The following is a 26,980-nucleotide window of genomic DNA, read 5'->3' as shown; positions in this document are numbered from 1 at the left end:
TCTCATCTCAAATCCGTCACTATTGGAGATGACTCTTTTGGTTCACCAATTGAGTTCATAGTCAATGGACTGAATGAATTGATTTCAATTCATATTGGAATGAACTCATTCACAAGGAGCAGAATGTCTTATGCTGAAAGATCAAATCGAGAGTTTCATGTGAAGAACTGTGGATCTCTGAGAGAATTGATTATTGGACGATATTCATTCTCTGATTATTGTGTATTCGATCTATCCAATCTTCCTCAACTCAGAACCATCTCCATTGGAACTGTTGATCAATCTTATAACTTCTATTATGCTTATGATGTTGATTTGATTGGTGAGAATGAGTGTGAGAAATGATTGAAAGACTTGCCTTCACTTGAATCCATATCTATTGGAAGCTATTCATTTGGTGGTTGTCATTCAGTTCGATTTGAGAGTAATGATTGAATGAATGAGTAATAATCAGATCTACTTTCACTTGAATCCATATCATTTGCCAGTAATTCATTCAGTGGTTGTCATTCGGTCCAGTTTAGAAGTAAGGATGAGTGAAGGAGTAATAATCAGATCTCCCGAGTTTTCAGTCCATGTCTGTAGGAAGCGATTCATTCAGTCAGTGTGATTCAGTTCAATTTGAGAGTAATGATTGAATGAAGAAGTAATAATCAGATCTACTTTCACTTGAATCCATATCATTTGCCAGTAATTCATTCAGATATTGTCGTTCAGTTCGATTTGGGAGTAATAAGTGAATGTAGAAGTGATAGTCAGATCTACCGTATTTGCAATCCATATCTGTAGGCAGCTCTTCATTTGGTGGTTGTCATTCAGTTCGATTTGAGAGTAATAATTGAATGAAGGAGTAATAATCAGATCTGCCAAGATTTGAATCCATGTATCTTTATCAAGGAGCATTTGAAGGAGATGGAGGAGATGATCGTAAATCGAATAGTACAGCTCCTTTCAATTATCGAAACACTCTAACAATGAAGAGTGATGAATAGAAGGAAGAATGATGATTAGATCTGAATATTCTTATGTCAATGCACATTCCTTCCTATTGTTTCAGGTATATTGGATCTGTTGTTTTGGAGAGTATGACTAATGAATTGAGTTGAGAGTAGATATTCCAACTCTCACCTTAGTTGATATCATTAGCAGTGGTAATTATCAATTTGAGAGTGTTTATGAATTGAATGCAACAAGTCTGATTAAGAGTTGAAGATAAGATGTAGATGCTGTTGCTCTTGAATCGTTTATTCGAAGCCGAAGTTCTTATGTCTAGTTGATTCAGATAGTTTCTTTGTTCCAAGTCATGAGTTGTAACCTGATTCTCAGATTCAAATGATCTATCAACAAACAAGAGAAATCTCCTTATCATTATCCATTCTCTGTTCTTCTTCAATTCTCTTCGCTTGTTCCTCTGCCTCTCTCTTCAATCGATCCTTTTCCTTTTGGGCTTCCACTTTCACAGAATCAATCCTAGTTCTCATCTTGAATCCCTTTTCTTACAAAGGAGGTTGATTCAAGAGTACAACCAACACACTCATATTGTCTTTGCTTCCTCGTTCAAGACTCAAATCAAGGAAACTAGACAAGGCATCTTCTAATCGTTCATAACTCTGCTACAAATCACATCATTCACATATGATAACCATCAACTCTGTTAACACTTCTCTCACTTCATCCATATCATTCCACACATCCCAAATGCCATCACAGGCAAATAATAAGAAAGCATCATTCTCATGTCTCTCTCTTATCAGGACTTCTGGCTCACAACTCACCTCCTGAGCTTCTGGAGGCAGATCTTTGCGTCTCTTGTAATTGAAATCACCAAATGCACGAGCAACTGCCAAATCTCCATCTACACGCCCATTAAACACGATTCCTCCTGCTTCTGTTATTCTACTCTTCTCTGAGGGCTACAATCATTAGACTTTCAATACATCACATTGTCAGGTTTTTGATCCACTGAAAGAGGAATGGTTTCAACATCTGTAAATAAAACACAACGAGAATCACCAAGATTTGATATAATCATATGAGTGGGAGTTACAAAACCAGCAATACCAGTACTTCCACTTTCCATCTACTATTAACATCACCGAATGAAACTACAATTTGAGCTGCATATAATTCTTGATCAAAGGAAATGAAACCATTTCGTAGAATCGTTCCATATTGTTCAGGTGTGGGAGTCTACTTCAATATCATACTTCAATCCTACAGATTCAAGCGAAGCGTCTTTTATTTGTTTTTCCAAGAAAGCAACGAGATTGTCTGCGCTAGATATTGACGTCGGATTTGTATTATTACCAATATTGTGACGTTGATTTTCCTCCATGGCCATCAAAAATACCGAAGAAACCAGTCGTCTCATCGAAACTCATCGATGGTGCTGCTATATAGGCATCCTTTCATGTAAACAGTTGGAATCCAAAAGTTACTTCCATTCCACTTCTCCACCCTTGCATTGACACCATGGCACCTTTATATCCAGATTGTGAGAAAGTGAAAACTTCCTTATCAACAACTGGCTTTTCCAAGATTATCCCCATTCAATGGTAGATGGTACAGTACTATTCTGATTTAACTACACGGATCAAGTTTCAATATTCCCGCGATTATAACAAACAGAGATAACGAAGCATAAACTCTCCAGAAACACCATAATTGATAGCTACAAGTAGTCGATCATGCATAACTTTATCAGTTGTGTACTGCGGCAGCTCAAGTTGAAAGAAGCAAGTATGTGCAATTGGGAGCATTTCATCTCCTGCATTTTTATATGTCAATTTGAAAGGACGAGACCAAGGCTCTTCTTTCGGTAGTCGCGATCTTCCCCAAGCAAATCTCAGGAATTGCGATCGATCTTTGTCTGTTAATTGGGACATTACGTTCCAAAACCTCTCAACAACAGGGTGATGTTCTGTCCAGCCCAAATAGACCGTATGCCGTCTCAACACATCCACGGATATCTAGAGTTAACACCATTCTCGATTCTTACCTCAGGCTCTCCTTTCACACTTCTCTCTAATTGTTCCCATGTGAACAATTTCAGCACTTTTTTTGGTACGACTTCCCAGACTCCTTCAGCAATTGCAGTTGCAGCAGGAGCTCCTTCATTCATTCTCATGTCTCTGGCTAATGCCACAAATTCCAGGTGATTCTCCCACGTCACAGGAATTCCTTCTCCTCCGGCGACCAACTCCACTTCATTTCCCGCAGAATCTGTAATGGACATGACCAATTCAAACACAGAAGAGAAGCACTCCTGAAGAGAGACATCAGCATCTTCGACCTCATGAAGCATATTCACAAACTCTGAATCAATCATACTCAGATCCTCTTCTCTGGGTTCATCTGATACAATTGCCTTCCATATGAACGAGCTAAGCTCAAAGCCAAGTTGTTGACGTGTGCGGAGACTGACTCCGATAAGATTGCCTACGAAGCGATATATGCTGTTAGCATCGTGGTTATCATGATAACGAGGATTTGGAATGAATCGATCTTCAGAGGTAGAACGAGTACTGTTAGGAGATCTAATGAAGAGATCGATATGGGAAGAGAAAAGGTCTTCAACACTAGAAATGGATTAGAAGGAGTTTTGAAGGGAGGCAGTTCTTATCACAATCACTCAGTATACTCATTATCACCATCATTCACTCAACATTTATCACAATCATTACTTACCATCGCTCCATTGTCTCTCGATATAGACCACCCCAATCTAATCCTTGCTCACCTTTCATCTTCACAGCAATCAATCGGTCCTTTCCATCCAACTTACATCGTAATACATCCTTCCTGACTCCTTTCATTGCACGATACAACTGTCCAAACACACACTCACTGTCAAAAGCACTTCGTTCATCAGACCATCGCTCATTCTCTATCTCACTAAAGACCTTTCGATTGTCAATCTCAATCACTGGATAACTATCCACTCCACAATACTCTGTTTGACGAATACTGATCTCCAGAGCATCTTCCTTCACTTCACCAAATACCCAACTTGATAACTGTGTTACGAGGGATCCCAAGGTTTTGAACTTATGATTGGTTTCACCCAAGTCAATGACATGGAGACAGGCCTTCAGACAGTGATTCCACAGCTGTGCACATGCAATACGCCAAATCAAGACTTTATCGGGAATGTCCGAAAGATCGACACATCGCATTCGGAAGTCCTCAGAAAGAGTAAAACTCTTCAAATCCATTTCCAGAGGTGATACATGCAAAGATCGACAGTAATCTTCGAATCCAGAAATCAGAGCAAAATCCGCACTTTGCGTAAAGTGTTTGAATTCTTGAATCACTTCCATATAGTTTGCCTCATTCCATGTATAGCCGCTCGTTTCTAGAATAAACCTGATAATACCCGCGGGAATAATTGAATGATAGAATACAGCTCTGGTGAGGAAATGGAGTGTGATTAGGTGACCTTTGAAGTCTTTGTCTGGTAAGGGAGGTAATTCCTGAGGGAAAGGCGGGATTTCAGTATTGGTTTGATTGAGAGTGAGTATTTGTGATCGGAAAGTATATGTGATCAAGAAATCCAGAAGAGCTGGAGTCTGAGAGGAGACAATTGAATTGGCTGAGAGAGCTTGACAATAGTTTATGACAGAATCAAACATTCCACTAGAATTGAGGTTAGAATAAAAGATGGGGTAAAAAGTACAGTCAGTTAATCAATCAATCAATCAGTCATTTTCATGGATACCTACCTCACATCAGGCCACACCTGCACTTCAATTCCGTCACTCATCATTAATCTCATCAGTAGCGTAACTACACGTGATTTGAATGGCATTCCACTTGTTCTCAAATATTCGACAAGATTCACCAATGTACGATTGAAGAAGTCATCTCTCTTATACTCCCACACATCACACATGGATAGAAGAATTGCATAACTCTCACAATTCCATTCAAAACACACTTCTCCCAGAACACTCTTCTCCTTCTCCCAAAATACATTCTGAAATGGTTGAACGATGAACGCATAGCCCCACTGTTCGCTTGCATTCAAATCACTCTCATATACAAAACGAAGCGTGTCACCTTTCACACTGAAAGCACTCCACTCACAACCCTTCCCAGTAAATCGAGCAATACTCTCTCGTAGATCCTCATCTGTGAAGAACGAGAGAGAGGCAGAGTTACTATCCAAACAGCAACGAGGGTCAAACAAGACCCGAAGACCTGCCACTCCTCGCACACTTACCACATCTGTATATCGGGTTTTAGGGAAGGAAGGATGCAACGACGAAACGACCACACATCCCTCATCCAATCGTGAATTCATATTCAGTGAGCTGACAGACTTCTCTCCTCCCTCACTTACTAAGGATCGACTCGATAATCCTGAGAGAGAATGGAAGTGTGATATGGAGGTCAATTCCTCCTTTTCTCCCTCTGTAGCAAACAAATTCACGACATTCTTATCACTCTGATCCCAAGTTCGATCCATGAAGGACTGAATTAACTCACTACCATGAGCACTCAAACGGACTGTTTCCTTCAATTGAGTCAACCATGCTTCAAAGATAGTAGAATGATAGCCATATACCTCTACACCAGAATCATGTTCCTTTTCATGACATGACGAAAAATAGAGATATTTTGTCAATTTCACTAAATTGTAGGGATTTAACTGCCAGACAGAAATAGTGTCGAATTTGGTAATTCCAACTCCAAGAAGACAAACACAAAACTCACGTAACAGATACTGGAAAAGACTCATTCCCAAAATGCCCACATTTCCTCGTGATTGTCGGACATCATCCAAATGGAAAAATAGTCTTGATTTCTGGACTCCAACCTGATCCTCATCAACATCAGTTTCCATAGCTAATCCGCTTTCACAGTTCAAAATGGAGACACGTACCCGATTCCCAGCAATATGAGTGATCACACCTGTCTGCAGGAGGGGAGAAAAGGATACAGAGAGATCTGAGATGGAGCATATAATCCCATAGAGAGACGAAGAGCGCTGAATTCCATCACTATGTACAAGGGATACACGTTGTAGATGCGTGAAGCAAGGGAAATGATGAGAAATAAAGAGAGGAGAAAGAATGGAGGTAGTAGAATGAGAGAGAAGAATGGAATGAGATCGGCTGCCAGTTTCGAGATCACTCAGGACCGAAGCATCATTAAGCTTATTGAGCTCAGTTTCAGCATTACAAGAATTGTCAGAGAGAGAAAGAATAAAAGACTTTTTGTTTTCCAGTAGATAATCGACTGTTGCATCCATATTGTCTTGAAAGGCCTAGTGGTTAGGATTGGTAAGGAGTAGACAATCAGTCAGTGAATGATCATACTTAGCCAACACATTCTCATTCATCAATCACTCTCACATTCTCATTCATCAATCACTCTCATCATACTACCTACTCGATACACCTTATAACACGTCTCTGGGTCATATCCAGTAATACCACTAATAGTCACAGCACCTCGCATACGTCGCTCATCTCGACTCACTCTTCCTTCAATTTCACTTCCTTTCCTTCGTTCCTCCTTCTCCCAACCAAACTCCTTCCCTTCTCCTTCTTGCATTGTCAATGGTAAGAACCGCGGGGATCCTGGAAATGTATTGATGAGATATTCAATGAACCAATTGAAGTATTGTTTGAGAGCATGTAAACCGAGAAACCGATTGGTAGCAATAGGAAGAATTGCCAGTGAGATTAACTTATGAACGAATGATTGTGAAATATTCTTTAGTAAATCTGGAAATCCCAAAATAAGGAACTGCAGACAACGAATTCCACAAATAGTGCCTAAAACATTAGATAGTTCTCGCACTCCACAGATTATCCCTGATGTATTGAAAAAGGCCATGGTACGATCAGGCTGAGTCATTAGTTCAGTACTAAGTTTCATGGAAGTCAATGTCTTGATAATATCACTGAACAGCTGTTCATAAATGAGATCAGCACGAGGTGCATCCACACGATCAACTACTTCGAGATTCATGAGCGAGATACGAGAAGGATTATCAATATGATCAATGAGCAGAAGAGGTTGATCTGTCATACGGTCAGTCTGAATGACAAACCCCAATGATGCAGGATGAGTAAGCTGAGTGAGTGAAGGCGAGGTGGGTTTGGTATGATTGAAGGCAATACGTACTCTACATCCAGGATAAAGACGAGGAATAAGACCACCAAATACTCGAGTTACAGCAATGAACGCTGATGAATACACAGTATGAAAAAGATGAGGATGAGCAAGAGATGGCTGTTCTTGTTCACGCATCGAACTACTAAGTCGTATCACTCTTTCACATACTTCATTCACATATGGACGCCAATATGGGTCATTTCCTAGAATTCGCAGGAGATAGATACTTTCCTCCATAATCTCACACAGACAGTAGCTGGCAGCATGGCCTTGCACTCGAATCAACTGTCGACACGATGTTGGAGAGGCATAGCGCTGGATCAAAGCGTCCATCCCCAGAGAGGTCTCACTCAGATAGAAGAAGGCATGTCGCAAGGGACAACAGATCGCACAGGGAGACTTCTCGTTCACCAAGGCACCTACACAAGAATCGGCATGAGACGATAGATGGAGAAGATAATCTAAAAACAGGAGAATTTTAGGATCAGAAGAAGAAGTGGATAAATTCTCCATTTCCATATCTAACTCCTCTTTGAGTCCAGGAAGTTCAGGAACATGATGATACTTCACGAGAACTTCTTGAAGAAGTACGAGAAGGATCCGCTGGAGTCGAGGTGACATACACATCACCTCGCAGACAGGAGGCTGGAGTAGGAGATGGCTCATCTGGCCACCCAACCGCGTGCGAGAGAGGAAGATAAAGAGACTGAGGTGCGACGTAAGAAGCGCCTCGCCTGCTGAAACGAGGAGATCCCCGCTGAGAGAGGCATGTTGAGGGTCCTTCTCATCGATCTCATTACGAACACAACAGAATGGATTGATGGAAGAGTTGACAGAGGTGTATAGAACATGAGCAAAGGAACGCCAGTGAGAGAGACGATGAATGAAGGACTGAATAAGTGTATGGATCATATGAGTGTATCGGGAGAGAACTCCATAGCAGGCTTGAACATACTGATCACCCATTCTGTCACAAATTGAACAGACTTCAGATACTGTCCAAAAGCACAAATTATCTGATCGTAGTGCAGAGGACGAGAGACAACGATTTCGATAGTCTTTGAATAATGAGATCACACTGATCTGAAGACCCAATCGCAAAACGTTTGCCATCACCAGAACAGAAATCGGGGTGATTCCGCGCAATCCTTCTTTACCAGAAATTACCCCGATTCCTGCACTTTGAAGTGCCTTCAACATCATTTGAGCATCCGTACTGCCTATAGGAATGATATTCTCGCAAGCGGCATCTAGGAAAGGACCAGGACTAATCAGAACATCAGATTCTGAAAGAAGTGTTTCAAACCATTGTTGAAGCGATACTGTAAGACTCCAGAAAAAGTCAAGATAATCACAATCGATGGTAAGAAAGGGTGTCTGAAGAGAAGGGATTACAGACAAGGAGTAGACAATGGAGGTGAGTAATCGCCAGTGACAACACCGAATACACCTCACACACTCCTCCTTGAGACAATCAATCAGTTTGATAAAAGCGGCTTCATACATATGAATACTCTCTTGATCCGCTCCTTCACATCCACTCAACCAGTCTCGCATGAAACCATCACCATGATTGCGTGTCAGACCATTCACAATACCCATAATGAAGAGTCGTTCAGCTTGCGGGAACTCTTCAATCATGTGAATAAACACCACGACATCTTGAAGAGCACCTGAGAATGTTTTAAGGTTCTCAGAACGTGCTTCTAGCGAGCGACGGAGTTCAGACGTACTGGCAGGGACAAAGAGAGATAAGAATTTGAAGAGTGAAACGGTCATTAGTTTGGAAGGAGTATCAGGGAAGTCTGTTGCATGAGCATTTCGTTGCTTACGAAGGATTGTTTGATAGTTCTTGGTTAGATTACCAAAATCGACCGAATTATTGTCCGTGGTAGAATTGGAGGGAGTCTTGGAAGTACTGAAAACGAATCGATTTCCTTTGTCTGGGACTCGGAGTTCCATAAGTAGACCTAACTTCGCCATAAACTGATCAACGAACTCATTATAACTGTCAGCAGGAGTTTCATCTTCATCAAGGATGTCCTGCGGTTCAACTGCATCCTTTTCATAGGAAGCTAAACGTTGATTCCCATGGGACACAAGAGAGAGCCCTGGACTGTTGGTAATAAACGAGGAATCACGAATCCGGAGAGAGACCTGTTTCATCCGTTGTGCTCGCATAGAAGGAGTATTGGTTGAGGCACGACGTGTGAAGCGGATGGTGGTGGAAGCGCGAGTAGCAGATATAGCTAGAAGGATTAGAGAAAATGAATGGTGAAATGAGGTGAATGAGTAAGTGAATGAGATATGGTGAATGAGTAAGAGATCAGTCAGTTAGTGAGATGGGGTAACAATTAGAGACAGGGGAAAATACAAAAACATTCAATACATACTTTGATGACTTATGAATTCTTGCTTCTTTGTTCGCAAGAATTCTCGATACGTCACTACTTCCTTCCATATCTCTCGCATCGTATCATTCACAGTTACTTCATTCTCTCCTCTTTCTATTCTATATTCCATTCATTATCACTTACCTAGCATTCCTACTAATTCTCTCAAAGCTTTTACCCCATGATGAAACTTGGTGATCACTGCCAAGATGCGTAGTTCCAGATCCATCTTAAACTCATTCCCATCTCTCATTCGTACACTCACTCCCATCTTCTTCCTCTTCCAGACAGGTTCAGGAACAGCCCCATCTAAACATTCCCACAGTGCTGTATACTTTTCATGGGAATTCTCAAACACCTCCTGAATGAATACATCATCCTCACTCCTATCAATCAATTTCCATCTCATCACGTACTGATCCTTCAATAACCCTCCACTCATCAAATAGGATTCACTGATCCTCTGCACTTCAATACTGGGATCTTGAATCATGAAATACTTCACATTGAAGTGAATATGAGAAGAAAGAGCTGTTAACAAATATAGAAGATTCAGATACCAAGGTACAGGCTGAGGAACTGTGCAATAGTCAGGAGAATAGATCTCTAAGGAGAACGAATCATGTCGTAAAGAATAATCATTCTAATCAAGAATCACTGAACAAGCAAGAAATACTTCAACATTACAAATCTTAAGAATTTTGGACCACATCATTAGAAGCTCACTCAAATCATTAACAATAAACGAGATCAGTTCTCGGCTCCACCGTCCACAATAGAGTTCGGACAAGCATACAGAAAGCAACTGACCAACCACACTCTCTCTCAATGCTCCCAGAACATCGCTCACACGGTCCTGATGTTCGAGGAGAACACGCGTAGTGAGAGTGAGAACCCGAATGCAAGCCGAAAAAAGCGAAGAGAGATATGACTGAAGAACAGCACTCTCACAACGAAGTCCTTCGACATCTCCGTTGGCTTGGGAAAAGGCATAGAGTTGGAATGGAAAAAGGATATCCGAAATAGCCGTAACTGTTCGTTTTGATGGTGAGAAGATTGGATTCGAAGGAGAATAATGATTGAGAAAGAGCTAGCGATAATAAGGAGAGGCTTAACAGTACAAGCACTTCTGATTCAGCTAACTCAATCACTTCATTGATTACATGTTGTGATTCCTGTTCTAATGATGCTATGATATTAGGATTTAATCATTAAACATACGGTCTCTTTGTGGCTCAACCTCATAATCAGGAAGCATTTTCTCTAGTTGTTGACGGCTGATATGAGGAGCAAAGATTCCTCGAGATTTATAGACTCCTCCTTTCAGATAATGATTCACATATCTTGACCAATAGGCTAGAGATGAGAAGAATAAGCTATCATTCACTTTCACTTGAATCCAATAATCCATATACTGGACGATAATCATCTCGTTTCATAGGATAAGCACTAATGGTGAGTATATGATAGATAAAAGGAGACAAGAGCTCATATACACACACTCTCATCACAAACACACATCACATTCACATCACATTCACATCACATTCACATTCACATCACATTCACATCACATTCACATTCACATCACATTCACATCACATTCACATCACTTACTCACACACATCATAACATCCATCAGCACCATATCGATACATATTCTCATCTCCATTATCCCATCTCACACGAACACCTTTGTCATTCATTCCTTTCCAATCCTTCACACACAATACCACACCTTCTTCATTATTTCCTTGCGAACCCCACTGCCAATCTGGTCCTCGAATCACTCGATCTCCAGGACGCAAAGGAGGATACAAAACTACAATAACATACTCTGTCTGCACCATACATTCGATTTCTGTATCACTAATATCGTGGAGAGGACAGTACTCCAAATGAGGCACTTTACTTGGTATCATCACAATCAAACAATTCATACCCACATGTACAATATGTAGATGATCCAGGATATGCAGGCTTCAATGAGGCCCCATTCACTTGTGCGCTACGAAGAATCCTAGACTCGATTCCAAACAACAGACGTACCGATGCATAAACATGATAAGCGCATTGCGGCGAATAAATAACTCTTCAAAACTACTTGATACATGTGTCAGATAACAGAGTTCCTAGAAATGAACTGCTAGCACAACTCTCACCTGAAACTTTGCGTTCTCCAATTTGTAATCATTCCGGTCCTTAATCGTTCCTGCGCTACAACGCAATGCATAGTTCTTGATATTCTCATAATCTATAATTACTATATTTCTTCTTATTATTACATTCTTTACGTTGTGAAACATTCAAACGCAATCCCTGAATGTCACCAAGAGTTATAGGAACGTCTTCCCGGAAAGGAACAGCTACTGGAGGTGTCTCACTGAACACATTGCGAGTAACATTCACAAAGAAGTTGGCAGAGATACGTTCCTAAACAATCAACGACAATCTTCCAAATTAATACCCAATACCAACCCTGTCCTCCTATACATCCATATTTGTCATAGGACATGATTGAGGGATAAATCAATAAATAACAGAAGAATAAGAAGAACAATAGATTGTATGAAAATTCCCGTGAGAAATTGTTAGACACTAAATCTGAAGAACTCTCATGGATATTGGTATTGTGGATACATCATCGTTATCCATGCTAGTTTCGACTGGTTTAAAAGTTACTGTTGAGAGAGAGAACTTGTTGGTATTCACCAAGGAGACTCCTAGTGGTGGGTTGTGCTTAACAGCTACAATCGGTGAAAGCATCGAAGAACCCTTTGCAATCTCATATTGTGATTCTCATTCTATTCTTGTCTTATGTTGTACCAAATGTTCGTTTCTAATTAATTGTTCGTTGATTCATGAATATTGGCTACAGAATAAGCAGGTGGATCGAATCTTGGAATTACCGTATTATTTGAACATTGGATTTCATTGATATAGATTCATTGTAATCAGTGAAAAGTACAAATCTGCTACCTTTCATCCAAGTGATTCCTCTCTTCTCCTTCTATTAGGAGGTTGTTTTTATGACACATATAGAATTGGTAATAGTTCAACTGTGGTGCGTCTCTCTAGAACGATTATTGATACAAATGGAATGAAATCCGATTCACTGTCTGCTATTTTGTTTCCAACTCAAGAATCGAACAGATCATTATTCATTCTCACTACTAATTTCTCTATCTATCGGTTGTATCCATATTTCCGTCCAGGAGTTGTTCTGAGTGAAGAACAGTGGAATAAAGAGTATATGGCAATCCCATCGAAAGCATCTTCTCTCTTTCTACAGCAATGGCGAAAAGAAAGTCTAGGTCTAATTCTTGTTAAGTCTTTGTTATAAGTAGGTCTAAATAAGAAGACGTGGTATATTCTTGATCCTAAGGGTACTAGGAGACATCTCTCTGTAGAGTGTCTGAAAAGTTCTGTGAGGTCTAGTGGACCTGTTCGATGGGTCCAGTTGTTGTATTCTCTTTATTTGATTTTTAGATTGTATTGTGAGGATAACTGTAACTACTATATGTTCTACAACTTATCGCTCATTCAGATTGTTGTTTCCGACAAGATGGATTGGATTGTATTAGAAGAGATTAAAGTTTCAAGTCCGTTTCAGATCTTCTTGCTTCCAAATAAAATGGCTATTCGGATATCTACACAGAACAAAGAACTTGAAATAGATTTCAGTTATGCTTCAATCCATTCTAAACAAAAGAACCCAGAAATAGCAAATGATTCGGTCTATGATCAGTTGATTCAACAACAACGGATCCTTCAGGATCTCATATCGAAAGAAGTACCAGAACTCCCTCAACAGACAACTGGATAGTGAATCCAAGAGTGTAACAACAATCTCCTGTTTCTTACAAACAAAGGAAAGGAATGATATTGAATGTATTCTCACAAACTGCGGTCCAGTTTCATCACCTCGTCAAACACTTCATCATACTTGCTCTTCTCAGGGAAGTCTTCTTTCAGAACTACATGGATACAACTGGTAGGACGCTTCGTAGTCGCAGCATCTCCTAATGCTTCCTACAAGTCAAGTATTCAAACGAACAACATACCTTCGAACTAACAAAGATATATGGAATACTCTTCTCCTCACATAGCAGAGGAATGTGAGAAATGACATCCATAGGAGCAATGTTCGCAGCAAGAATCATCACTCTATCCAATCATCTTTCTGAATCACTTCTCACCCTTTCTCATTCTTACGAATCGATTTTACGACTTCCTTGACTCCACGACGCGTACATTTAGCTTTTGCTGCTACACAAACGATTATGGGAAATATTCCTCTTCATCGAGTCAACCTACCTTTTTTTACCAATTTGAACACTTTCTTCTCCAAAGACTTGCCAGCAAGTGGTTTGGCAATGGGAGAGACAAAAGTAGGAACAGACTCCTGCTTACTTTCTGATGTGCTTTCGTTATCAGATTTGGCGTTTTTCATACCGATACTCTGGAGATAACTGGAGAACAATGGCATTCAGAGGGAGTTGCCAGAATCCCCAAAGAACCCATCTTCTCGGATCTTTCTGATTACAAAAATGTTGTCGAATAGTGATCATCAGCTCCTTGTATCGATTGTAAATTACTTACATAGCATTGAAGGAGATGCCACTAATGCTAACTTGGTCAAAGAAGCTCTTCGTTTGATTCAGTCTTTGTTCGTTGTTTTTACTAATAAACAGATTATCGTTTGGCCTTGGCACAAATGTCGCAGAGAGTGCTCCGAATATTCGTGATATTTACTTGGATGTCGAGTTTAATGGTATACTTGATTGAATAGTACCTAAAGCAACACGGACTCTTGAAGGAGGATACTCCTAATCTTTCCAATCCTGAAACGAATCCGGAACTTCGTACTTTCCTTGATAGTCTCCATACGCGGGGCTACTTTAACGGTGTTCAACCTGGTTCACCAGAATATCAAGTGAGGAAACGAAGGATTCGTGATCTATAGGAACGATTGGACCGGGCTGTAAACAAGTATTTGGAACGTAAGAAACAATCTGTTCAGCAGCCAACACCAGTGAAGGATTGTCTATCGTTTTGATCTGTAGACAGTGAATCTGGAAGAGGCTGATCGCTATAAGAAAGAGGGAAATGAACACTTTGGAATGAATCACTTTGCAGAAGCATATGAAAGTTATACTAAAGCAATTAATGTCTCTCCTTCGAACCCCAACAATTATATCTATTATTGCAATAGAGGTACAGCTTCATTCCATTTGAAGAATTATGAAGATACAGTGAAGGGTTACGACAATTGAGAAGGATGATAGATAGATTGTCAGGAAAGCATTCGATTGAATAAATACTATGTGAAGGCTTACATTCGTCTGGCAAAAGCATTGATGGGGTTAAATCGCATCTCGGAAGCGATTGACACGTATGTGCTTTTCTGGAATACCAATAATAGATGTGAAAAAGGTTTAGAGGTGATTCCCAATAATGAAGAGTTGTCACAGATGCTTCAGTCACTCAAACAATCACAGCCCCAAAATACTCCCGATTTTAGTAGTATCCAGAATATGATCAGTTCGTTATCAGAGAATCCGGAATTACGTGAGATGGCCTCAAATCTGCAATCAGGGAACATGTCCTTCAGTGATATAATGCAAAATCCCGCGGTTCAGAATATGTGAGTTATGGTGAATGAAGTGAAGATTAGAGCTTCGAGTGTAATGAATAACCCTCAATTAATGAACGGAGTGATGGGTCTGATGAATGGATTGATGGGAGGGAATGGATCTGAGCAAGGAGGATTGGCGAATTTGTTGAGTTCTTTGGGACAAAACAGGCCACAGAATGGAGATACTAGTGATAATCATAGTGAAGATCAAGAAAAGGAGAAGGAGAATTGAATTGTTTGTTTGTATTCGTCTTACTGTAACAACAGCATAATGCCAGAATAAAACAATGGAGTTTAACTCAAATTACCCATTCATCAAGGTTATTTGATTATCAATCATCGAGTACACAACTCATTTGGATCTCTATTATGTAGTATAGGAATGATAGAATGAAAATCAACAGTAATCTTCTTCAGAACTGTTGATTTTCGATCTCGAATTCCACCAAATGAAACCTGTCACCCATCTCCTATTCATTCTCAGTCGTCATATCTCCTTTCCATTCTCTCAACACTTCCTTCATCTTGTTCTTCTCATACATACATTCTCTCATCAACACTCTATTCCTGTATTCAAAACATCTTCCATCTTTCATTCCCTTCTTGTACTTACCCACACTCTCTATATCATTCCTCCTTCTTAGTGATCGATCATCAAACAGTGACTCTTCAAAAACACTCTTAAACATCACTCGGTAGATTTCCCTATTTACTGATGTGAAACTAATCTCTTCAGTCAACATTGGTGTGGTGATTCTTGTATATATTTAATCTCCTTTGTATCCTCTTTACAGTGAACAAATTCGTTGGAGTGAAGAATAACGAGTAGTATTGACTTCAGAAAAGAAGACTGAGATGATGATTGAATCCCCTGGTTATTCTCAGTAACAGAGAGGAATATTGAACCATTATGTGTACACCGGCATACAAGTTGGATACTAGACTTGTTGTAATACAACTACATTCTTTTTCATCCCCCTCTTCATTCACTCTAGTGATGACTTGTACTCATCAAACACCATAATAAACGACAAATCAAAAATACTAAGAGTGTCTTGGACGAGTCAGTCTTTCACGCTCACGATTCTGAATCTCCATCATCGTTTGTTCCCTGTCTACCTATACCTTAGAGCACAACATTATTATAACTTCCATAGCAAGAGGAAAAAGAACAATCATAGCATAGCAACCAGCAACCCAACAAAGCCTTCCAGCTGTCCTTCCAAGCTATTTCTCAATTACTACAAATGTTCCTACTGACCAGGACGACCTGACGACGAAATTGATCATGTCCCCGACTTTCTTTGAGAAATTGGTTTTACCGAATCGCTTGACAGCTCTCTTCACCTTTACCTCACTGTAAGAGTAATTCCAATATTCTTACTAAAGCACTCACTTTCTTCTTTTCTGTGGTCTTATTAACAATTTCGGTAGATGTTGCCGGCTGGTCAGCAATTGCATTCATCCTTGAGACTCTATTAAGGCATAACGCGATTATGCCAGAAAATTGGCTGATTTCTCTCATACTCTTCATTGAAGTGGTTATGATCTCTTCTCATGAGATTGGGAATAAACAGGATGTATATAAAATAAAAAGCAACAAATCAAAAGAAGTCTTCATCTTCATCCACATCCTCATCTATCGGCCTTGAAAATGATTTTGGAGGGATGCTAGTGTCTTTTATATATGAATTCGCTTCCTTGGGATTATCTTCTTTCATCAATGTTGAAGATTGAGAACTGGAAGCTGATATCTGGATTTCATACAATCTGATTGCCATTTACCTCAGTTTTTGATAACAACTCGTCTTTCATAGAAATAGTAACTGACGCTTTCTTTAGTTCCTGCTCCTTCTTTTCTTCCATTTGTTTATACTAGGAGTCATTCATTTTTACCATCGCTACCTCATTGTTGATTCGATCAGTCAGATGGTTCTGCCGTTCGATTTTCTGCTTAATTGCATTCCACTGAGAGAGTAATACTGTTTGTTTCACAGGATCTAGTGTCAATTCTATCCTGGATTCAGCTACTATCTGTTAATACAATTTCGCTGTTCATGAGAACTATGAATAAATGCTCAACTGTTATCAAGGATGTTATTTGCATATGCCAAAAGGGCTAACGCAATTCATTTCCTATTCTTGGATTCCGCAATTCCATAGTAGTCTTCAATCTTCTCATCCCTTTTCTTTGTTTTCGCTCACATCTTGGATGAAGAAGGGATGAATCCAATGTTTCCAAGTGCCTTTCTCTTCAAAGCGTGATTAAGTGTAGATCTCCCAACAAAGAAGAAGGATGCACCAGCTTCAGTGAAAGCAACGTATGGTTTGTTACGAAAACTACCTTGTGTACTTCTTGGGTTTTTCCCGAAACAACGTCGCTACGGTTTGGGTATCACATCCAAACGTTTATTTGTTGTCAAATCAGAGTATTTAATATGTTATGATAAGGAAGTGTCTCAACGGTTGTTGTCTAAATCTGTATCCCAGTTATCAGAATACGCAGATTTGGCAGATCATGAAGAAATCAAGCGTGTTGTTTCTCTTCGTAATTGTACCATTGTTCGTAATGTTCATGGACGAAAAGGGTTTTCCTCGTCTATCCGTCTGACAGTTCCACATGAGCATCCTCTAACGATTTTCTTCACTTCTCTAGAAGAAAGTGAGATGTGGTGTTCTCTTCTTCAAAGTTCTCGTATTTCCCTTCATTTGTCTGATTTTGAAATCCTGGGTGAGCTTGGTCATGGTTCTTTCGGAACTGTACAATTAGTTCGCTACTCAGGTGATGGACGATTGTATGCCATGAAACGTATTATCTTAAGCGGTGAAGGAGAATCTCTCTTACGCCAGTTTGTTGAGGAGCGAACGGTAATGCAGCGGGTGAGTTCTTGTATCTTCATTGTTCAATTAATCATGGCATTCCGAGAAGGCTGTGAGTTGTTCTATATTCTCGAGTATTGTGAGCGAGGAGACCTGCATTCTTGGGTATCAGGGCATGGGGTTCTGAAAGATCCTTCTCCTGATACCCATACTCCTTCTCTGCAAGATGTAAGTGCTTCACTAATCCTGGCAGTGGGAGCTCTTCATTCCCATCATATTCTTCACAGGGATATTAAACCGGAGAATCTTCTCTTAACTGAACATGCCGCAAAACTTGCCGACTTTGGTCTCAGCAAAACTCTCTCGTCTTCTCGAAGTCGTGCTTTCAGTTTCTGTGGAACAGATCTGTATCGACCTCCAGAGATGTCAGCTACAAGTATTGGTTACAACCGTTCACTGGATTGGTGGGAGGTGGGGTGTGTATTATATGAGTGTGCTGTTGGGAAGCCTGCATTTGACGGCGATAAAATGCAGCGAAGACAACGTGTATTGAAAGAGGAGCCAACATACCCTGATTATTTGTCACCATCTTTTGTGAGTTTACTCCAAGGATTATTGAAAAAAGACCCTCTGGAGCGTTTAGGTGCAGGTGATGGTGACGTTGAGGAGGTGAAGGCAAGTGAATATTTTCGTGGGTATGATTGGATTCAACTGGAAACGCGAGCGTTACAAGGAGATGCTCAGCAAGTGACAGTAGGATGTCCGGCTCCAGTTCGACCTCCAGAAAATCGAAAGGAGGCAGCGAATAGGATTGAAGAACAGGAGTTATTTGGATTTGAGTATGATGTTCGGGTAATGCGCGATGTTTGTTCCACCTTGAGGGAGTATGCCGAAATGGGTGGTGAAATTAATGCTCTTGGGTTATTGTTTCAGTAGTTCTTTTAGAATCTGTTTGTTTATCTTTTCTTTTGATCCATGGGAAATCAGCAGGCAAAGCTGGATTTGCGTCCAAGAGAATTGAAAGAATTACAAGATACAACGAAGTGTATCGTTTTACTTTATCGATTGAAGTGTAGTTACAGAAGAGGAAATCTATATGCTTTATGATGCATTCAAGAGTATCAGTTCAAGTAGAGTCGATGATGGCGTAATTGATGAGCAGTTGGGGTTTTCTGTCAGAAGGTAATTATTAGAGAGTTTCGCCAGTTAGTTGGTATGAAGGAAGGTTTTTTCTTCGAAAGGATCTTTTCTATGTTCGATAAGAATAGTGATGGTCAGATCGTGTTTACCGAGTTTGTAAAGTGTTTAGCATTTTTGACGTCTCGTGTTCCGCCAGATGATCGGCTCCAATGTGAAAAAGGAAGAGAGTTATCATTCTTAGGCTTATTCAGGTTCTATGACCTGAAGCAAGATAATGAGATCTCTCGTGAAGAACTGAAGCGTATCACTGAAGCCATGTTCTTTCAATATGGCAAAGTGTTTAGTGATGAGATGCTAAATTCCATCGTAGATGAGACTTTTCAAATTTTAGAAATGTAACTTTACAAAATTATATCTGAAATATAGTGAGAAGGATGGTAGTATCTCGTTTGATCAGTTCTGCAAGATTCCTCATATTGGTGATCCAATCATAGAATTACCCTTTTAATGTACTCTAGAATGTATATCTTTGTTAGCAAACAACGGTAATTTCGCTCTATAGTAATCGTTTCACCTTCTTTAATATCTAATGCGCTCAACAGCGTCCCCACTTCTAACATCATACCGTCTTTATTACGACGAATTGTATAGTTGCTTCTATCATCCTTTCTATAGGGTTTCTTGGTTCCCTATGATCAAATCCCTCATTTATTCATACCATATTTATATATATGGCTAGAACATTATATACAGTCATTGATGGTCTCATTTCAATCGTTGTTTCTCCAAAAACTCCATTGATATGAAGACAGTTAGCTATGGGTGATAGAGGAGGAGGGAATAAGTTCGCTTCTGGATTCGCATCTAATGGGTTTGGAGGAAGAGGAATGTCTTGAGGAAGAGGAATATCTGAAGGAGGAGGTAGAGGATTGCCTAAAGGAGGAGGGGGAATGTCTTGAGGAAGAGAATTGCCAAAAGGAGGAGGTATAGGTGGGTCCTCAGGGACCATACCGGCATAAGAATCCATCACAGATACATATGAAAGAGTAAACGGTGGCTTCATACTACCAGGATTCACAAAAGACGTAGTTACAGGTGGCAAGAGAGATGTGGGTTGAGAGGAACCCGAATCAGCTTTTACCACTACTGGCTCTGCGTCAGGAGAATGTGACTCCAACGAGGGACCAGAAGGAGGAGAATGAAGACTTGGAAGAGATCTAAGAGTCAACGAGCTCCCGGAAAGATCGCGGTCAGACTCTCCAAAATTAGTCTCATTCGTTTGGCCCATGAGAGGACTAACAGAAAGAGAAGCATTAACTGGAGGGTCCTGAGTTGAGGTATCAAGAACTGATTGATTGAATGAGATGGATGGGATCTGCGAGACTTGGATGGATGGAGATAACGTTGCTGAAACAGGCTCTTCTGTGGAGACTTGAGAAGGGAATTGAGGAAGTTGAATAGTAGAAGGTGGATTGAATGGAAGTTCTAGAGGGACAGGCAGAGGAGGTGTAGGTTGAGAAACAGGAAGAGGAGGTGTAGGTTGAGAGACAGGAAGCGGAGGTGTAGGTTGAGAAACAGGCAGAGGAGGTGTAGGTTGAGAAACAGGAAGAGGAGGCGTAGGTTGAGAGACAGGAAGAGGAGGTGTAGGTTGAGAGACAGGAAGAGGAGGTGTAGGTTGAGAAACAGGCAGAGGAGGCGTAGGTTGAGAGACAGGAAGAGGAGGTGTAGGTTGAGAGACAGGCAGAGGAGGTGTAGGTTGAGAAACAGGCAGAGGAGGTGTAGGTTGAGAGACAGGAAGAGGAGGCGTAGGTTGAGAAACAGGCAGAGGAGGTGTAGGTTGAGAAACAGGCAGAGGAGGTGTAGGTTGAGAGACAGGCAGAGGAGGTGTAGGTTGAGAAACAGGCAGAGGAGGTGTAGGTTGAGAAACAGGCAGAGGAGGCGTAGGTTGAGAAACAGGCAGAGGAGGCGTAGGTTGAGAGACAGGCAGAGGAGGTGTAGGTTGAGAAACAGGAAGCGGAGGTATAGGTTGAGAGATAGGAAGAGGATGACTAGGCATATGGGCAGGTATAGGAGGTGGTTGATTGACTAGCAGAGAAGGATTGTTCTGACTAGGTGACTTTGGAGAATCGTGACGCTTCCCATCAGATGCAGCAACCCATCGTGGTATCGGAACTTTCGATCCATGATATTCCAACTCAATGTCCATTTCTAAAGGAATTCCGTCATAATGAATCACATCCTCGTTGTGAATTGCTAACCGTCCATTCACTCTGATTCTATAATCATCAGGCCGCTTACTGGGGCATTTCCGACCCAGTAGAGTCAACGTATTTTCAATAATACTACGATATGGCAAACTCGTGTAATACTTCACAGGACAAACCATATCACCAAAAATGACTTTTAACATCTTATATTTGCCAACAATAACAGTGTTCTTATCTACATTCTGCTTTACAAGAGGAATCCCGATTGAAAGCTGATCAAAATTGGAGAAAAATCCTAGTGTATTTAATTTACGACTCTGGTATGTCTAAAAATGAGTATCATAATTAACTGACACTTCAATCACCTCCTTCTTTGATAGAATATTCTCATCTCCATAAAAAGTGAGTGTCAGAGGATCATCTCCAAACCAGAAGATGTACTCAGTCATTCTTTGAAAACAGAATGTATAGTGTGAGAAATCTTGATTATCAACAGGTATGGTTCAACTTCAATTGGCCTGTACGAAGATAGCTTTCTATCATTACAGCAAACAGCTAGTAGAATGTGATTGTTCAAGGATATTAAATCAACAAAACTATGTTGTTTCCAGAATACCTTAAAGGAACGGTACCCAAGTCACAAGCAAATCATGGCGTTCCCAAATGATACAGTAATAGAAGAAAATGTGAAAAGTTCTTATTAACCGAATAATTCAGTCAACACGGAGAGTCATGTGTGCTAGAGACGGTTCTGAATACAGTTTTTCAAATGACCAATATAACCACGGGAACAGTTAATGATACGGTTCTCTCATTACCAACAAATAATTTTGTCATGAGCAATACTGCAGGTTTCCCTCAGGTTCCTTCAACGAAACAAGACGTTAATACGAATCCGAATGCGCCATTAGTCATGAATGCTCCCGCGGTAGCCTATCCCCAGCCTGGATATCCTCAGCCCACGTACAATCCTCAGTCGCAGCCTTTCGTGTATGGGCTTTGCTGAAGTGTTGAATCTAGTCTTACTAACGACTTGAAGGACATGTTCGGATATGCTAAGGTGATATCCATCTATGCATTGATCGAGTTGATCTTATTCTGCATCTCCATTGTCGGCTTAATATTCATCTATATGCCTATCTGTGGTCAACGAGTGACAAAGAGATGGAGTTACGATGATATGCATTGTGTAGGTTCATGGTTCTAAATTAATCAGTAGTTCTTCATTTGGAGAGTTGTTATGCTTGCCCTCTCCATTCTGAGCCTGTTTGGATCCTTCAGTTCTATGTCGGTTCTCATTACTACTGTTGTTGAAGTGTTGATCCAATTCTGGATTTTCTATCTGACATACAAGGCTCATAACATTTGGAACAAGAATAAGAATGTTGCCAGTTCTGACCTCCAGCATGCCTATGAAACATCGGATGTTAGTTGTAAGTTGTTCTAGTATGTTTGTTTCATCACAGTGGTTCGATTAAACATTTCGTATAAACCGAATCTCATGATAAACCACGGGACTCTACCTGTTTCTATCAATTCGTTCATATAAACTTGAAAAGAGATATGAATCCTTCTCCTGCTAATCCCATGTACCCAGGGTTCTAGTTATAAACCTTTTTCATATATAGGAATCCCGCCTATACTGTGCCTGTAACAACGGTTGATTCTCAGCCACCAGTCTACTATCCTCAGCCCATTGATGGAGTAGCTTCTGTCAACACATATCCAACACCTCAGGTTGTTGTTCAGGCTTCTCCGGCATATCCTCAACCGCAGCCCATGTATGTGCCCGGCTACGTTCAACAAAATCCCCAAAATGTTGTGTAGGCATGTTGTTCATATGCCATCCTAGTGTTACTCATGAGATGATGGAGTTTTTCGGTTACGCTCATGCTGCAAGCATTTATGCCATTGTGGAGTTAGTTTGTTATTGTATCTCCATTGTTGGCTTAATCCTCATCTATATTCCTATTTGTGGCATTAGATTGACCAAATTCGATGACAGTAGTTATTGCTGTGTACGAATATTCTTTTCAGTTTACCTGTAGTACTATTGTTGGAGAGTCTTTTCTCTTGTTTGTGCTATTTTCTCTGCTATTTCTCTGTTCACTTATGATCTTTATACTGGAATGTCCGCTCTGGTCGGTGTTGCCATTCAAGTATGGGCCTTCTATGTGACTCAGAAGGCGTATGCTGGCTTCAAAAAGGCTTCTCAGCAGTACTCGCAACAACAACTTTGCGATGCCTACACTCGAGAAGGCGCTCCTTGTAGATGTTTCTAATGTGTTTCTTATCAAACATAATATATCGCTTATTGAGCAAGTTTCGACGCTCCAACCAGCATCTTCTGGGCCAAAGCAGGGTTATTCTTCATGATATTGGTGATTTCCTACTCATCACAAGACAACTCGACACTTACGCTCTCACCAGCAGTATAGTTTTGCGTGGGATCATCGGTAATCTTACGCTGGCCATTCTTGAAGGCAGGATGACAGAAAAGAATAAGGACATTGTAAGCAGCATCCAAAATAATAATGATACCCAGAACGATGTTGTACCAGGCATCGATTGTGAATAGAATTGTTCCCAAGCTACATTACAGAGCAAAAGAAACACTTACAAGACAAGATACAACGAACGACCAATATAGGTGTAGAGGAAACCATAAAGTCTTCTCAGCTTTTGTCCTAGTTTCTTCATTTGCATCTCATATAGGCACAAGATGCCTGCGAACACAATAGAAAATGCGTTCATCAGGATTACTCCAGGGTTGAGAAGATTACCAAGAATACCAAATATGTTAAAGACAATAATGATAACACCAAGCAACATGTTAATCCAACGGAGTTGCGAAAGCGCACGGCCAATATCCATTGATTTTACAGAGGCCATTGGATTCTTAGAGGAGGATCTAGAAATCAGTGTCTACGAGCATTAGAGCAACGTTTTGCTTTTTGCGACAGGACTCTATAAATCAAATTGTACTGACAAGAATTACGGAAGAGCCGTCTTCAAAGGGATTATCACTCATGATTGTGAACGAATTATGAAGGATTGGTATTCAATTGGGAATAAGGTGGATGTGGACCCAATTCCAGTAATTAATATTGTATAAATTATATATTTATATACCAGAAAACACTTAGAAATACGATTCAGTTTTGAAGAGTACGAAGATTGCAATTATGTGTGTGTACATAAATAACAAACACCAATCACATATTCAACAGAACAAACTGGGATAACGGACAAACCAGTCTTGACAGTAGGAAAGCTATAATCAATTTGATACCGTTTATACGTACTTCCAACAGCGGTTGTCCAAGGAAGAGCGATACCCAGACAATGATATTACCGATGCGGGTATTTTCAAAGTATTTACTTACCACTTGCAGAGGCACCTGAACAACCATGCCCATGAAGAAGTACAAGGAGGGCTTTCGGAAAGCCACTGAACAAACAAGCTCATGAGCAATACCGGAAACTAAAAACGTCACAAACGAAGCAAACGGCTTGGATGCTTTGCCATACACTTGTGACTCCACATAGACGTGGCGCAGACACCAGTAATGAATCGGTCCGTTCCACTTCTTCCAGAACTCCTATTGGATAACTGAGACAACAAAAGCTGACAAGAATTGTGGTTGCATTCCACCAATCTTCATAGAGAAGACGGTCACCAAACATAGTAACTTCAGCCAGGATATTGAGCAGACAATGGAACACAGAGAAGAATAGAAGCAACCAAATGATAAATCTACAGATCATTAACACAAGAAATAACAACGCAGAGAGAGAACAACGCAGAATGCGGAACACCATAGAAGTGTGTGTGTCGGAGAGAATAGGATACACGAACTACAGTAAATCCAAGAGTATGAAGAGTACTTGCATCATAATCACATACATGAGAATAAAGGCAGCAACCATATACATTGAGGTCCGTACAATGTATCCCAATCGAATAGTAGTCGTGCGAGGATAGTCAAGTTCATAGAGGAGAGTAGGACACACCCTAGAGATGAGAGACGAAGAACAATGGTACATGAAATAGCAGAAGTGACCGAAACTGTTGGGAACATGTTCTGTGGATTGTTTCTCCAGACCATAGTTCGTGAAGATAAATGAATGGCCTTTCAAAGCGAATACTACAAGAAGCATCAGAGGTAACACTGAGGTTAGAGGACTAAAGATCAGCATCTTGATGAAATTGTACGGAATAATGGAATTCCAAATAATATATACATTAAACATCACATAAAAACATTGCCAGAGAGCGTAATACGTGAAATACAGTGGATATGACATATGCGTAAGTTCTTTCAGTTTCCATAGACCATAGTAAACATGAGACTGAATCAGAATAACTATACAATAAACAAATAGAGAGAGGGAATACAAACAGACAAACCAACAGCAAGAATAGCTCCATAAATACTTCTCTTACAAAGAACAGCAGACAAATGAACAAGCCAACCTCGTTGCATAAGATTATACACCTAAAAATGAAAGAATAGAGATTATGAATACACATAGAGCTGTTACTGTAGCAATGAGATATATCATACTGAAATTATACAAACCCTGAAGTTGATATGAATAATGAATTATTACGCGGAAACGCTCCTCCTGCAACTTACCCATCATATCACTACCAACAAAATCTTCACACTCGAATTGAGAAGGACGCATTGTAAATGAATGAGGATAGAAGGTTGGTTTGGTACTTTCTACAAGCTCTTCTTCTGAAGTACTCTCTTGACTTAAACGAGATACTGATGGTTAGCAATAGACATGAATAATTCACAATCAATTCATTCACTACCCTACCTAACTTCGCGTCCTTCTGGTCCGTTGTCTTCTTCGATCGCTTACTCTTCTTCTTCTTCAAAGTTACTGTTTGCTTCTCATTGGTTGTCATTTCCAATACTTTCTCTACACAATCACCATTCGACCACAAGACTACTGGGAATTTCTTTCTCCAGTTGATCACTCAAATCTTTCATCCTCTGAAGAATTTCCGACACCTCCTTATTGGTTTCTTTCACTTCCGCTTCGCTATTCCTAGCAGATGCATCACGAAGTCGATCTAAACGGCGTGTCAGTTCCTCTTGCAACTGCTTCATATTGAGCTTTTCCAGCAATTGTGGAATTGACTGCAAACCACTTTCAACAACTTCCTTAAAGGTAGTAGTAGATTGTTGAAGGAGTGTCTGTTTTTTCTCGATCTCCTTTGCCGGTTTCTCTTCTGGTGGTTGCTCTACCCATTCTACAAATCATTCTCCTGAACCCTCAAGCTACCACTGGATTCGCGCTTAGAAGATTCTATTCAATAAGTGTAATTCGATAATCCCATACTTTTATCATGACGCTTCACAATTGTCCAGCCATCATTACCACCTATCGCTTCAAATGGATCCAAATATGATACCTGACTTGTCCATCGCTCTTATGAAAAGAAATGTGCAATACCTTTTGAGAAATCCGTACAATCGATAGAAGGTAAAAAAACGACACACAGGTACTATTTCTACCTTCCAAGAAATTTCAATGACTATTGTAAATAAGGTTGTAGAAATTCGATTTTCCAGTGTTACAGTGCAGTACAGTGAAAAAACTACCATTGCAATAAGACGACCTATGAACATTCCAAGGTA

General features: G+C 40.3%; 14 protein-coding genes across 14 annotated transcripts; 4 read left to right on the top strand and 10 right to left on the bottom strand.

The window, feature by feature from the left end:
* Nucleotides 1-1,340: 1,340 nt before the first annotated feature.
* JH06_2183 (protein phosphatase 2c) lies at nucleotides 1,341-2,549 on the bottom strand (the record flags this gene model as incomplete). Its single annotated transcript, XM_014672017.1, has 8 exons — nucleotides 1,341-1,470; nucleotides 1,501-1,613; nucleotides 1,644-1,913; nucleotides 1,943-2,080; nucleotides 2,110-2,190; nucleotides 2,219-2,276; nucleotides 2,308-2,405; nucleotides 2,439-2,549. The coding sequence occupies 8 exons, from the start codon at nucleotides 2,547-2,549 to the stop codon at nucleotides 1,341-1,343; spliced, it is 999 nt and encodes a 332-aa protein (XP_014527503.1).
* Nucleotides 2,550-2,615: 66 nt separating this feature from the next.
* Nucleotides 2,616-5,845, bottom strand: JH06_2182 (HECT E3 ubiquitin; the record flags this gene model as incomplete). Its single annotated transcript, XM_014672016.1, has 4 exons — nucleotides 2,616-2,969; nucleotides 2,999-3,578; nucleotides 3,688-4,635; nucleotides 4,722-5,845. 4 exons carry the CDS (start codon nucleotides 5,843-5,845, stop codon nucleotides 2,616-2,618), a joined length of 3,006 nt encoding a protein of 1,001 aa, XP_014527502.1.
* Nucleotides 5,846-6,360: 515 nt separating this feature from the next.
* On the bottom strand, nucleotides 6,361-7,746 carry JH06_2181 (hypothetical protein; the record flags this gene model as incomplete). The annotated part of the gene is made up of 1 exon (XM_014672015.1): nucleotides 6,361-7,746. The coding sequence occupies one exon, from the start codon at nucleotides 7,744-7,746 to the stop codon at nucleotides 6,361-6,363; it is 1,386 nt and encodes a 461-aa protein (XP_014527501.1).
* Nucleotides 7,747-8,033: 287 nt separating this feature from the next.
* Nucleotides 8,034-8,766, bottom strand: JH06_2180 (hypothetical protein; the record flags this gene model as incomplete). Its single annotated transcript, XM_014672014.1, is given in 2 exon segments — nucleotides 8,034-8,183; nucleotides 8,203-8,766. The coding sequence occupies 2 exon segments, from the start codon at nucleotides 8,764-8,766 to the stop codon at nucleotides 8,034-8,036; spliced, it is 714 nt and encodes a 237-aa protein (XP_014527500.1).
* A 2,365-nt stretch (nucleotides 8,767-11,131) lies between these two features.
* JH06_2179 (hypothetical protein) lies at nucleotides 11,132-12,033 on the bottom strand (the record flags this gene model as incomplete). Its single annotated transcript, XM_014672013.1, has 6 exons — nucleotides 11,132-11,429; nucleotides 11,461-11,538; nucleotides 11,568-11,650; nucleotides 11,681-11,772; nucleotides 11,804-11,951; nucleotides 11,986-12,033. The coding sequence occupies 6 exons, from the start codon at nucleotides 12,031-12,033 to the stop codon at nucleotides 11,132-11,134; spliced, it is 747 nt and encodes a 248-aa protein (XP_014527499.1).
* Nucleotides 12,034-13,415: 1,382 nt separating this feature from the next.
* JH06_2178 (H ACA ribonucleoprotein complex subunit-like protein) lies at nucleotides 13,416-13,971 on the bottom strand (the record flags this gene model as incomplete). Its single annotated transcript, XM_014672012.1, has 4 exons — nucleotides 13,416-13,550; nucleotides 13,583-13,685; nucleotides 13,718-13,787; nucleotides 13,836-13,971. The coding sequence occupies 4 exons, from the start codon at nucleotides 13,969-13,971 to the stop codon at nucleotides 13,416-13,418; spliced, it is 444 nt and encodes a 147-aa protein (XP_014527498.1).
* Nucleotides 13,972-14,068: 97 nt separating this feature from the next.
* On the top strand, nucleotides 14,069-15,388 carry JH06_2177 (hypothetical protein; the record flags this gene model as incomplete). The annotated part of the gene is made up of 8 exons (XM_014672011.1): nucleotides 14,069-14,187; nucleotides 14,213-14,279; nucleotides 14,311-14,454; nucleotides 14,485-14,553; nucleotides 14,585-14,780; nucleotides 14,811-14,913; nucleotides 14,944-15,165; nucleotides 15,196-15,388. 8 exons carry the CDS (start codon nucleotides 14,069-14,071, stop codon nucleotides 15,386-15,388), a joined length of 1,113 nt encoding a protein of 370 aa, XP_014527497.1.
* An 812-nt stretch (nucleotides 15,389-16,200) lies between these two features.
* JH06_2176 (hypothetical protein) lies at nucleotides 16,201-16,621 on the bottom strand (the record flags this gene model as incomplete). Its single annotated transcript, XM_014672010.1, has 4 exons — nucleotides 16,201-16,275; nucleotides 16,306-16,383; nucleotides 16,414-16,509; nucleotides 16,541-16,621. The coding sequence occupies 4 exons, from the start codon at nucleotides 16,619-16,621 to the stop codon at nucleotides 16,201-16,203; spliced, it is 330 nt and encodes a 109-aa protein (XP_014527496.1).
* A 1,202-nt stretch (nucleotides 16,622-17,823) lies between these two features.
* On the top strand, nucleotides 17,824-18,912 carry JH06_2175 (serine threonine-protein kinase; the record flags this gene model as incomplete). The annotated part of the gene is made up of 1 exon (XM_014672009.1): nucleotides 17,824-18,912. The coding sequence occupies one exon, from the start codon at nucleotides 17,824-17,826 to the stop codon at nucleotides 18,910-18,912; it is 1,089 nt and encodes a 362-aa protein (XP_014527495.1).
* A 39-nt stretch (nucleotides 18,913-18,951) lies between these two features.
* JH06_2174 (calcineurin b-like protein) lies at nucleotides 18,952-19,624 on the top strand (the record flags this gene model as incomplete). Its single annotated transcript, XM_014672008.1, has 4 exons — nucleotides 18,952-19,021; nucleotides 19,053-19,143; nucleotides 19,170-19,511; nucleotides 19,543-19,624. The coding sequence occupies 4 exons, from the start codon at nucleotides 18,952-18,954 to the stop codon at nucleotides 19,622-19,624; spliced, it is 585 nt and encodes a 194-aa protein (XP_014527494.1).
* Nucleotides 19,625-19,672: 48 nt separating this feature from the next.
* On the bottom strand, nucleotides 19,673-21,772 carry JH06_2173 (hypothetical protein; the record flags this gene model as incomplete). The annotated part of the gene is made up of 4 exons (XM_014672007.1): nucleotides 19,673-19,702; nucleotides 19,728-19,805; nucleotides 19,835-21,649; nucleotides 21,680-21,772. The coding sequence occupies 4 exons, from the start codon at nucleotides 21,770-21,772 to the stop codon at nucleotides 19,673-19,675; spliced, it is 2,016 nt and encodes a 671-aa protein (XP_014527493.1).
* A 1,419-nt stretch (nucleotides 21,773-23,191) lies between these two features.
* JH06_2172 (hypothetical protein) lies at nucleotides 23,192-23,605 on the top strand (the record flags this gene model as incomplete). Its single annotated transcript, XM_014672006.1, is given in 2 exon segments — nucleotides 23,192-23,359; nucleotides 23,372-23,605. 2 exon segments carry the CDS (start codon nucleotides 23,192-23,194, stop codon nucleotides 23,603-23,605), a joined length of 402 nt encoding a protein of 133 aa, XP_014527492.1.
* A 29-nt stretch (nucleotides 23,606-23,634) lies between these two features.
* Nucleotides 23,635-24,354, bottom strand: JH06_2171 (hypothetical protein; the record flags this gene model as incomplete). The annotated part of the gene is made up of 4 exons (XM_014672005.1): nucleotides 23,635-23,712; nucleotides 23,743-23,910; nucleotides 23,949-24,248; nucleotides 24,322-24,354. The coding sequence occupies 4 exons, from the start codon at nucleotides 24,352-24,354 to the stop codon at nucleotides 23,635-23,637; spliced, it is 579 nt and encodes a 192-aa protein (XP_014527491.1).
* A 192-nt stretch (nucleotides 24,355-24,546) lies between these two features.
* JH06_2170 (diacylglycerol o-acyltransferase) lies at nucleotides 24,547-26,449 on the bottom strand (the record flags this gene model as incomplete). The annotated part of the gene is made up of 10 exons (XM_014672004.1): nucleotides 24,547-24,597; nucleotides 24,629-24,925; nucleotides 24,957-25,080; nucleotides 25,108-25,181; nucleotides 25,212-25,338; nucleotides 25,369-25,676; nucleotides 25,697-25,822; nucleotides 25,854-26,098; nucleotides 26,154-26,258; nucleotides 26,290-26,449. The coding sequence occupies 10 exons, from the start codon at nucleotides 26,447-26,449 to the stop codon at nucleotides 24,547-24,549; spliced, it is 1,617 nt and encodes a 538-aa protein (XP_014527490.1).
* Nucleotides 26,450-26,980: the final 531 nt, after the last annotated feature.

This window comes from Blastocystis sp. subtype 4, assembly GCF_000743755.1.
Source record: "Blastocystis sp. subtype 4 strain WR1 chromosome Unknown seqid_0119, whole genome shotgun sequence".
In the NCBI taxonomy this organism is placed as follows: Eukaryota; class Bigyra; order Opalinata; family Blastocystidae; genus Blastocystis; species Blastocystis sp. subtype 4.
The sequence above is the reverse complement of the archived record's forward strand: the minus strand, read 5'-3'. Positions and strand labels throughout refer to the sequence as shown.